The sequence below is a fragment of the Lagopus muta genome, chromosome 7 (genome assembly GCF_023343835.1).
Source record: "Lagopus muta isolate bLagMut1 chromosome 7, bLagMut1 primary, whole genome shotgun sequence".
NCBI lineage: Eukaryota > Metazoa > Chordata > Aves > Galliformes > Phasianidae > Lagopus > Lagopus muta.
Genome location: NC_064439.1, coordinates 1,909,882 through 1,921,997, shown reverse-complemented (window position 1 = coordinate 1,921,997; position 12,116 = coordinate 1,909,882). Strand labels below are relative to the sequence as shown.

At 43.1% G+C, this 12,116-nt stretch overlaps 1 protein-coding gene across 1 annotated transcript in view; it reads right to left on the bottom strand.

Moving 5' to 3' along the window:
* The window catches only part of LOC125696208 (vasoactive intestinal polypeptide receptor), a 106,769-nt gene that overhangs the window by 65,043 nt on the left and 29,610 nt on the right, over positions 1-12,116 (bottom strand). The window contains exon 2 of the mRNA XM_048951633.1: positions 3,479-3,575. Within this exon, the coding sequence (XP_048807590.1) occupies positions 3,479-3,575 (97 nt within the window). The remainder of the gene's footprint in view (positions 1-3,478; positions 3,576-12,116) is intronic.

Here is a 12,116-nt window from a genome sequence, read left to right as displayed (position 1 = left end):
TGTCTTCTAATGGTGGGAGTGAGACTTCACTTCACTTACCCCAATCCCCTCCAAACCAGTGGACAACAGGATGGGATCCACCTGAGCGCTGGGGTTATTTCCAGCACAGGTGAGCTAAGCCTCCACAATACAGCAATCTGAACACGATTCACTGCATCCTAAAAGAGATGCCTACATTCAGCTAGAATACCTCAGAGCAACATAAAAGTTGCAGCAAAAGTTATTCCCAACCAGTAGCTATTTGCCCACGTGAAGCCAACAGATCTCAGTCTATCTGGTCTTCATTTCAATGATAAAGAATCCACCTCTGTACTGCATCACAATTGCCGCTTTACAAGAGATACAAGATCATGCTGTCTGATCATTGAGGTGAAAGGATAACAGGGCAGAGGGCTGCCAGGGCAGTCCAGCTCATGAAACTCAATTCCATACTGCAAAGCACAACTGCGTCTTACACACCCTTTCATAAACTGGGCACACTCCACTGTGGAGCCAATAAAGCATTCCTTCCTGCAGCTCTGTGCCCTCTGATGGTTAGCAACTTCCTTAAAGCCCAAACGTCAATCTCACTGCCATTTTATTCTTTGCACGTGCCGCCAGCTTAAACCAATCTCCACTGCTGTTGCATCCCAGTTGCACCTTCTGCACTCAAAAAGACAACATCATCTTATCAGACACAGTTTCCTCAAAAATGGGCCTAAGAGAGAAAAGAGAGACTTCAGTCTCACCAGTGGTGGCTGTCTGTAGTCCAGGACTGATTCTAGGAGCAGCAATTGGCCCCCACCACGTGCACTGAAAACACAGACATTTAATTTGAAAAGAAAGCATTGATTTAACTCACGCACATGTACCCACTGTAATTAATGGCTGTTCAAACACAAAACAGTGTTAAGACAGATGTTATTGTTTATCAGTGGAAATCTACCTGCTTACCCTGAGCTAGTGATTAATCTGAGTATTACCATCAGGTGTTCTTTACAAATGACTAATCTATTTGACACAACAAATTACAGCTGTGATTAAGCCCCTCCAATCGATACAACTGATAATGGCTTCTAAACAAAGCTTTATTTCTAGACTGTATTGGAACTGCGCGTTTCCTTAATCCCACTCATTCAATTAGAAAGGATAATAAATTGGCTGTTAAATCTCAAGTGATTTTCTTCTTGCTAACAGGATGTTGAATGCACAGAAGGCAATACACCTACCTGGCCATAAATCACGGTACTACGTTACAACTGGCAGAGAGCTCCAATTGCTTTCCATTCTCCTCCTCTGTGAGACTGAGCCACGTTAAAGTTAACGCTTTTCTAGGGAATTCAGCTAGGAGGTTTTATGCAACATTTATTTTTAAATTGTTCAGTCTTAACGTTGCTGGAAATAAACTTCACCTCCGTGCGATCTCCTGTCATCACTTCCATGTCATCTCTGCCAACCAAACTGCCCCCTCCTCCACCTCTCCAAAGATCAGAGCTGAATTTTGCAGCTGTGCTCAGCTATAATTACTGACTTGCACAGAAAAAAGAGCTTTTTCAGTCTACTTGAGCTCACACATCATGGGTTGGACATTCCAACAGGAAAACACATGCTGTTTAGACATTTAGAAGCTGTTGGTCCACGTCACTTCCAAAATAGACTTCTCCAAAAGTTGATGCACTTATCTTTGGTCACCCACCTCAGTGCCAGAGCAATCACATGTCAGAAGTTGAGGCTTCTTTCCAATGATTGCAAGGGCAAAAGTGAGTTCTTTGCTGGAATTCATATACTGAACTCTTAAATACCTACTGATGTGGAACACTACATGTGTTCCACATTGATATCATTGGTGACCATTACAACAAACACAGGAGTAGTAATCACCATCTCCGTGGAGGAGAACATCTTACAGTGCTCATATCTTGTGTAACGACTACGGTAGCAATGGGCAGAAAAGCAGAATTCCTACAACCCAATATTTCAGCATTCCCTGATGAAAAACAAGCTCCAGAAGGTGTTTATACACTTGCTTATGCTTTAGGCATGGATGGCACACAGTAAGGCTGAGCGTGCTCTGACATCAGAATCAGCAAAAATAGGCTCGTTTAATTCAGTGGAGAGAAAAAAAAACAAAACAAAACAACAACACATAACACGTTTTGGACTAAACTTTTCAATGGGGAAGAACATTTAGAAAAAGGAGAAAAAAAAAGATTAACACTCGAATATTTATTCTTTCATTTTGAATGTCCTGCATTTAATTGAATTTCTCCAAGTGTGCATGAAAATGAAATGAAGCATTTAGTTGGCTTTCAGAGGATGTATTTAAGTACCCTGACTTCTTCTTTCTTTACTGTATTCCAGGGGAACATTTCTTCAAACAGCTCTATTTAAATGCACTGGGATGCTTAAAATCAAAGGAAAACATATTTTAATAGATAAAAGCAGGGGCCAAAAGCCTTCCTTGCATTCAGTAAAGCTCCCTGAGGGACCAGCTTGGCCCAAGGATGCTGTTCTATCATTAATCAGCATCATGCAGAACAGCCCTTTGGTCTGTAGCCTATTTTGAGCAGTGCCAAGTGAAAGAGGATGAGAAGGCATCTTTCACTTTTTCCTCTTTCAGGATGCAAACGTAAAGCAGGATATGCATCCTCCTACCTTCACCCCAACCGATGTGATCTCCCCTTTTTGGAACCCACCAGTCTCCCACTGCTCCCTACACCTCCTTTACACACAAACTCTGACTCTGCCTTGAGAGAGGCACTTGGAGGGGACAAATCCACCCCTACATCTGATTCCTGGAGCTTTGACTTAACTGCTGTGAGATATGACAGGACAAGACCAGAATAAAACCTTTATTTTTCTGCCACTCAGATCTCTACAATTAAGGGTTGAGCACCGAGTGGCTGTGCCAAAATACCCCAAGCTCCCTACAGGCTGCCTACCAAGGAACTTCAACAGCAAAAATGTATGAAATATCCCCCATCCTCACAGTCATGTCCTGCAGCATCTCTCCTGTTCTGAAACACCACTTGCCCAATTCATGTTGTGTTATGCCTTCTTCTCAAAGGAGGCACAGCTCCATGGCTGCTGGGATGGGGAAACCTTGGGAGAATGGAGAGCAAAGCTGGCACTGTCAACTTGACTCTCTTCTTCTGATCATCGAAGAAGGGAGGTGAGTAAAGGTATCAGAGTTGGTTAAGACACTTCTAGTTCAGAAAGAGGCGTGACTGACTCCGATTAAACAGCCTGAGATGGCTGAGGTTCACCCCCCTGTGGGTGGTCATCATCAAGCTATTCAAATACTTGGATGCAACTGGTGGAACTGTGCTTTAGAAGGATCAGCATCTCTCCCTCCTAACATAAGAGCTCAACATCAGCCAAAGCAAACCCAGGCAGCACTCTGCTGCTGCAAGAGGGACAAGAAATGGCACAGACAAGGCAGATGTGAATCCAGGGATGGGAGCCTGAGGGTCAGAGATGGAAGAAGTTGCTCCCATACCTGAGGTCTGATTATCCTCAGTGATCTCTGCCAGGCACTGGCTGCGTTCCTCTTCAATCTCCAGCATGATGCTGCACTCTGGGCGCGTGCTGGATGCCTGCAAGAAGGGCAAGAGGAAAGGAGAGAGTGAGCAAAACCCATGTGTACTCAGGATGCATTCCTGGGGATGCACAGCTAGCCAAGCTCTGCTGGGTCAATGCACCATGGGGATATGCATCCAGGCTCATTTTACATTTGATTGAGAGAGGGGAAAATAATCCAGTACCTACTGAAAAAAAAAAAGACCCAACAAAAAACACCATTGTTCTCTGTGCCTATCATAAAAAGATAAAAACAAACTTTTTTTTGCTGATGATCAAGAGCAATTCTGCTTCTTTATCCTCTGGGAACCCTGCCTGACTAGACTAACACTGACAGCTATCTAGGGCAGGAAGATGGCAGCTTTAAAATTCATGCCAGGAGCAGTGGGATCTGTGCTTACATCGTTTATTCCCTCCCTTCCCACATGGACTGCCTCCTGGCTCATGCTAATTCAGAGCAAAACAAAACCCAAACCAAATAAGAACAAAATCTCAGATGCAGATTAGGAGATCAAGGAGCTAAAAAGCAGGAAATTCCCAGTAAGAAGGCTTTTTCTCTCCCCTAAGTGTTTTCTTCCCACTTAGACCTAATTATATTTGGCTTTTTTAATACATCAGTGTCTAAAACATGCAGATAATTAATCATGGACTCTTACATCATGCATTCTCAGCCACAAAGTATGGACCATAACAATTGGCATCCAAAAAAGGAACCACGAGCCAGATGGGGTCATGTTAATGTCACCAACTTGCTCCCACATGGAGGGAACACCCCATCAGGCACAGGCTGCATGCAGGGGTGGTGGAGTCACAGCCCCTGGGGGTTTTTATGAAGAGGGTAGATGTGGCACTGAGGACGTGGTCAGTGGGCATGGTAGGGATGGGCTGGGGTTGGACTTGGGGATCTCAAAAGGCTTTTCCAACCTTAATGATTGCATGACTTTGTTGCTCATATCTTCCTAAGTTTCCCATTATGGCAGGTGCTGCACAAAATCAAACAGAGAACCCAACCTCCTTCAAAGAGATGGCAAACCACGTTGAGTTGGGAGATAACCTGTTCAGAAACTCAACTGCAAAGAGACGGTGAGAAGGAAACGATGTGGAGAGAGCAGCAGTGTTGGCTTGAGTCTGCTCAGACAACGTGAAATGCAATGCAGGAGTAACCCTGAGTGAGGTGAGCTTCAGGGACAGATGAGAGGCAGAGTTACAGCTTTTCTCCATTAAAATTCATTGATTCTTGCCTTCACAGTTGGTGAATTTGGGGGGGGGGGAAGTATTTTGGTCTGATGAAAGCAGAGAAAGAAGGAAAAAAAAAGAACTCTTCATGTTGCTTTTCAAAATGAGAGCTACTTTTCTACTCATTCATCAGCCGATGCAGTAAAACAGAAGACCCAGAAACCCTCCAAAGGAACAAAGCTTTGATGCAATTTACGCTTAGAATAAAAATTAATATGCTAAATTATGTTATAATTTTAATCCAATCTCTTACTAAACCAACCTAATCTTTTCCTTCTTCTAGTCCATGCCTTGCTCAGACTATAATTTCCCTTAGGCTGAGAATGGGCTTTGATTAGCAGTATACAGACAATTATTACTGCAATGTGACTTTCCAGCCAAATTAAAAGAAAAACCAGAACAACAGCACATTGAAGGAGACTGAGCTGCTGCTGTCCTGGTACTCAAATTTTTCTATTTTTTATTTTTATTTTTATTTTTTCCAAAAGGGAAATTTATTTTAACTGATATATATATGTGTGTGTATGCGCGTAAAAGAACATGGAGCTTACTTTAAAAACAAAGATTGAAATGTTCTGCTTTCAAAACATTCCTTTATCAAAGGAAAGTCAAAACTCTCTGGACTGAGCCTATTACCTGATCCCTTTCACATTTATAAACAATTTGAGTGTTCACTTTATAAATTAATTCATACAACTCTAACTTTGATCAGGGTTGGCAAAGCGCTAGAACCCATCGTTAGGATTCTTTTAGGCTGCAAATGTTCTGCTGAGCCCACTAGCAAGTACTTCACCATATCTCCTACTCACAAACAAATGCAAGCCTAAATTGGTTGATGCATATATTGCCTAGGTCGCTCCAAAAGTAATGCCTCCTTTTTATTTTCATGGAAACGACAACCAACGCAAAGAGCGCAATAGCACTATGGGCTAGAGCAAATTCCCAGCTGCAAAACTCTTTTTCAGTCTAGTCACATTGCTGTGCCTTTTTGCCAGCAATGATCAAAAGCCTTCATTCTGGGCTTGCCCAAATCTGCATCAGCAGAGGTGACCCACTGATGCTGCTGTTGAAATGCACCACCCACTCCTCACTGTGCTCATCAGTGAACGTCAGCAGGTGCCACTTTTAGTTCATGGAGGAATTCAGTGACACTCCTTTGCTCTATACACACTTCCATGTCAGACACCATTCTGTCAGATTGCTCTTCTGCTGCCATCACTCACAAGGAAAGAAAAAGTAATGGAATATTGGTGGGAAGGTTCGACCCCTACTGCCATCCTACCAACATCAGCCTCTGACATCATGGGCCAACATCATAAGACAGGAGGCTACATAAATACACTAAGTTCTCTAAAAACAGCATGAGATAACTCTTTTTTTAAAGACTATTTTATCATTACTCTCAGTGGGACTTATCTTCCCTCGTTTTAGTTGGGTAAACACTTTGCATTCAGTATCAGTTGCTTTTTGCCACTCCTTCTAGTCCACAGAGAGCTTGTGAGCATCAGTCTTGAAGGTTTTTTCATGCCCCTTGGCTGATTGAAGTTCACACTAAAACATCCAATATTTAGGCGGGGAAGGTCACCGATGTGTGAATTTAGAGTGTAAAAGATCTTAAACTGAATCATCAAGGTCAAACAGACTCACATTTGAAGCCTTCTGGTTTATGGCTTATTCCCCGCACTCACTAAATAAGGAAATAAACAACCCAAACAAAAAGAATTATAAAGGTTGGAAAAGACCTCTAAACTCCTAGAGTCCAACCCCAAGTCACCCCACCACGTCCTCTAACCATGTACCTCAGTGCTGTAAGTCTTGTCTGCCAAAACAAGACTCCTCTGATCCCCTTCTTGGGATCAGAGGCTGAATAACAATCCTTCCTTGGTGGGTTCCTCCCAGAAGAGAATGAAAGAGACTTTACAGATAGCTTGGTATGAACTCACTTCACTGCTTCCCCACTTTGGCTTTTTTTATCTTCCCTCTGGAAAAGGCAAGGATCATAGAATCATAGAATCATGGAATGGCCTGGGTTGAAAATGACCACAGTGCTCACCCAGTTTCAACCTCCTGCTGTGTGCAGGTCGCCAACCAGCAGCCCAGGCTGCCCAGAGCCACATCCAGCCTGGCCCTGAATGCCTGCAGGGATGGGGCATCCACAAGGACTGTGGAGTTTGACGTCTTTCGCATCAGTGGCAATTGGCCACACAGACACAGAGCTAAGGACCACAGTGATCCACATTTCCCACCCAAAAAGCACAAATAAAAGGAAAGCATGACCACAACACTTGGTAGGTCACGCAAACACTAGCTAGCAAACAATAACCCCTTTTTCCTGGGCATATCCGTCATGGATGTACAGTTAGCTCAAACTCATTAAACACCCATTCACTAAAAGCCCTTCTGGAACGCATGGGTTACCACATAAAAGTTGTGGTGGATTTGTCAGGGGCCATTTTTCCAGCACACACTGAGCAGAATGACGAACAAGTTTTTTACCGGGCATGATTTCCTGCAGCTCTGAATTCTGCAGCAACTCTCCTGTGGAGTTATCCCCCAAAGTCTTTATTAATGAGAGTTTTCCTTCTCTCAGGGTCCCAGCAATTGTTAAAGGATTACTGCTAGTGCTAAGAAAGCCATTGTGTACGCTCTTTAATTAAATACAAGTTGAAGGTTTGTCATAGACTGAAGGAGATACAGAAATGTTTGGTTTCATCTATGCTGTCATTGGCAGAAACGGATTAACGAGGGGGAAATTTCTCAAAGGCAGGCAGGATTCACAGCAAACAAAACCCCACAACAGGAATACAGGCTCACAAGAAGTGAAAAAAACATCAGCACCTCCCTTTCTACCGATCCCAGAGTGTTCCTCTGCCTATCTAGAGGACCCAGCAGAGATGGAGAATAGAACGACCACAGTGACAACACCATTTCAAGTCCAACAAAGGAGGAGTGGAACTGAGAAATCTACAGAAAATGAACCTACATCCCTTGTCCATTTCTGTGCAGCTCCCAGAGGCTATAAAACAGTGACAGACGGGCGCATTTCTCTTTGTTGTCCAAACAAAGCCATGGGGAGGCAGTAACTATATTAGACAAGAGCATCAGCTGCTGTGGTTTCTATAACACAAAATCACTGCTGTAGGCAGTGCTGGGGATTCTCAACCTTTTTTTCTTTTGCAGGTAGGCAAAGGAAACAAAAGATTTTGGCAGGTAGGTCTTATTCCTTAGTCGCCTTAGTAGCATAGCCCTGGAGGGGCTGCTCTAGCTAAGCCCAAGGAAGAGCTCACCATTAGCATCATCAGATGCTTTCATTTGTTCTTATTATTTATGAGAACATAGGACTGAAGACTTTTGTTATGCGATAGCCTCTGCTTTGGTTTCTTCCTTAACTTCATTCAGCTCTGCTTTAAAACTAGGTTCTCAGTTTCTTCCTTTTGAACATCTTCCTAAAATTAGAGCATTGTTATTCCTAACAAGCCTTTGAATGAGTCAAAAATACACAGTGGTTCAAGTGCAAGAATGGGTAAAGAATGAACCCATAGAAATACCAACAGAGAATTTCTATCTGTGGGGATGGATAACACAGTTATGAACATTATCAAACCTAAGAGCTTCATAAGATCTGCTTATCTGTAAAGGAAAAAAAAAGATTGTAAATTATTTACGGAGCACTATAATTATTTACTCTTTCAAATGATCTTTGTCTATGAATTGGAAAGCACAAACATCATGACAGCACGGGGAAATAAGTGGTAGATACCAGTAATATAGACCAACTGGGAGATAAGAACAAGATCAAAACACACAAAACGTCCTTTGTGACCTTCATCGGGTCAATAAGGAAAGTGTAGTTTCAGGGGAACTTGCAAGAACAATTCAGTGTTTGCAAGCAGAGCCAAGCTATACTTTGCTATGTCCTCAGCTCTTGCACTGCTCTTCCATCAGCCAAGGGACTCTCAGAGCAAAGGTGGTGGCACACATCCCTAGGAGACCTTCCAAACAAAAGAGGTCCAGGCAAATACCCAAGAGTCCTCACTCTCAGTTTGCTGTTCAAACCACTTCATTTCATGCTCCTGCCAGACACAATAATGCCAGGAACAGCGCTATCATTTGACAAGGAATGCAGATGGGTTTTTCTTCCAGCTGAACTAAGCAGGCCCCATAGAACAAAGACAACTTGGCCAAACCAATCCAGCAGCTTGGAGACACAGGGACCTCATTTAGTCTTATTGTCTCCTCTCTATGTGAGGGGTTGGAAGATCAAAGAAATGTGTGCTTTGTTATGCAAAGAGCTGGAGAACCAGAAAGGAAGAAGCTGAGCAGCTCTTTTAACTCTTTAGTGTTCAGCTTGTATGTTCCTCTCCTGGAGAGCAGAGCTGAGTTGGAAAAAGTGATCATTATGACACAGCAATTAAATAAGAGGCAGCACTTGAGTAAGTTTCCACTGCTGAGTAGGAGGCAGCTCTGGTGACTGGGTAAAAAATATTTTGCTCCTTACTTAAAATTATCATCTGGAGTGGCTAAGTATGCATTTCCATTCCAGCAAGCTCAAAGGAAGGATTTCAATTCAGGCCGTTGCAGAAATAGAAGCTTCAATACTGAGATCAGTGGTGTTTGGATCTACCATCTGGGTACAACGAAGAGCAGAGTTGTAACATCTCTGCCATGGTTGTGAAAAGAAAAAAAGAAAAAGCAAGAGATGATTGATTATTCTTCCCTGCCTGCAGAGACAAGAAGGCAGTTTTAGAGCATGAGTCACTTCAAAATAAAGGAACTGTCTAAAATACTTTAGAGGAAACTTAACTTACACTGCTTTGTTCCGGGAGCTGAAGGCAACTGTAGATGTCTATACCCCAAATACCCAAAGATAAATGAGAAAACCCACAGACTCACCCCTAACCTGAATAATTACCTTCCAGACAGCCCCATCTTTTCACACTGCAGTCTAAGAGTAGAAGAGAGATGATATCCATCAGGAGAACTTGGGTGAAAGATTAGTTAAGTGTTCCAGTATGTTTGTGGCTTGTGTTATTTTCAAGATACACTGAATTTGAAACACTGTTGTTCAGAACTAGGTACTTGTCTTCATAAGAATGTGCAGCTACCTATTAATCCTCTCCCAAATTGCCACCCACCCAGCACTGAGTCATCTCCCCAGTAGCCACCTCTTGGCTGCTGTGCACAGTAGAAACGGTCCTCAACTCAACTGCAAGTTCAGAAGAGACTGGAAAACCCTGAGAGTAAAACCCTGAGGGTGTGCCTCATCAATACTGTCAAATTGCTCGTGCCTGGTCCTGTGTTCTCCAACCTGTGCCAGCTCCTCACTCCTGACAAAAGCTCCATCTATCCAGACCCAGTTGTTGCCCTGGCCAAGCACAGAGACCCCCTCACCCTGTCCTGCCTGTTCCTCACCACATCTTTTGCTGTTTCATTCCACTCCAGCTGTGGCACCAGAATCTTGTTTCCTTCCCAGCTCTGACCCAGCCTCCCACCAAGGGCACCTGCCATAATATCAAAGAATAGTTGGATTGAACTCACATCTGCTTAGATGGCCCTCCAGCATCTTAAGAATTTGGATGGGAGTGGAGAGCAGTAGGGATTCCCAGATCCAGAGCAATGAAGACTGGTAGTTTGAGCAACACTCTGGGGAGTTCATAGGCAGTTCACTATGAAGACTGTGACAAAAGAGCTTGATCAAAAGCACAGTAAAGCTCCTGTGATTTCTTCCCTGCATTTCAAGCTCTCTATCAGTCTCTGGACTGCTCACACTGCCCAGGATTTGTGTACAACTGTTGGCAAACAGGACCCCTGCAAGGTTGGCTATGGGACGTTGTTTATAACCAAGGAGCTGGATGAAGAAATCTGGATGTTCTCTAGTCTGCAGGAATACTGTGATGTTCTGGTTTGAGGAACCACAGTTCAGTTAGAAATGGTGCAATGCCCTTTAACTTTTAGGAGAACTGAAAGATTTAAGATTTAACTGAAAGATTAATGTCTAGAAATACGGCATTAATCCAGAGCTACGGCACCAGTAAAGCATAGGATGGTTTGATTAACAGTATGTATGCCCACAGTTCATGCTGGAAACCCTCATCACTACAATAAGCAGCTGCTTCACCTGGAAATCTAGGACTGTCTGGGGAGGGCATAATTCCCACGTACAGCTTCCCTGTGCAAGTCCGTTTGTGGAAGGACTGTTAACGTCCCAGGCATGGTCTTTGCTAAGCAGAGTAGGCACTTCTGAAGCTTAGTGGCATCCAGTAGGGTGGATGAAAGAGGCTTTACGGCATTTATTGGGGTGTACATAGCTTCAGCATCTCCAGCTGAACAGCTGAAACAGGACATACAGCATTTCAGGCACTCCGTTACAATTTTTCTGAGCTCACTTGACAGTCAGGACATGGATCTTCCAAACATGTGATCCAGCAACCATAAGAAACAGTCTGTTTCTTCTGACTGAGCACAGGTTTGCCAAGGTCAGTATCACTTTCCAAAGAGCAGCCAGACGGAAATGATGAAACAAGAAACACAGAATGCATAAGAAATGAGACATGAGTATAATAATCCATCTTACAGTATATGTCATCCTTCCAGAAGCCATCAGTGTCCTTCTACAATTTGGTTGGTAATAAGGTTTTACCCTTCTTGTTCATCAATATCTTCAACGTTTTTTATTAAACCAACATTGGGACCAAAGCCAATGGAGTTGACCATTCTTACACCACTTCCCATCCTGAAAAAGCACCTCTAAGAGGGTTTGTTTGAGCTATCACTCAAAACTTCATACTGAACTCCAGGTACCTATGGAACAATATATATATATATGAGAGTATATAGAAGAGTTCATTTCAAAAGACTGGTTACCTCCAAGAGTTAAAAAGAAACAAGAAAAATAATGAAACTTTGGCAAGAAACGTACTTGGCTCATTCAGAGATGAGGACAGAAGGAATTTTCCTCCTTTAAAATCAAGTAAAAAGGATTTAATTAGCAAGACTGGGTGAGGACGTTTCTTCTGGATTCATAAAATATTCTTTATAAAGCATTAGAGCTCTCTATAAAAAGATTCTTAACAGGCAGCCCAAAGCATCCCAGAACATCTTCCAAGAAGATGAGCATACCAGGACAAGTTCCCAGTTGAGGGTGTGTTTCAGAACAAAGCATTGAGTCACTGCTCCTAATAACAGAGAACTGAAGAGCACCCCAGTCATTTGGATCCACTTCTGGAGCAGGAGGCACTCCTCTGTTCTTTAGCTGAGGATAGAATAACACAGATCACCTTGATGGAGTGCAAGGGTAGGATGAGTGAAGAACAGAATGGAGA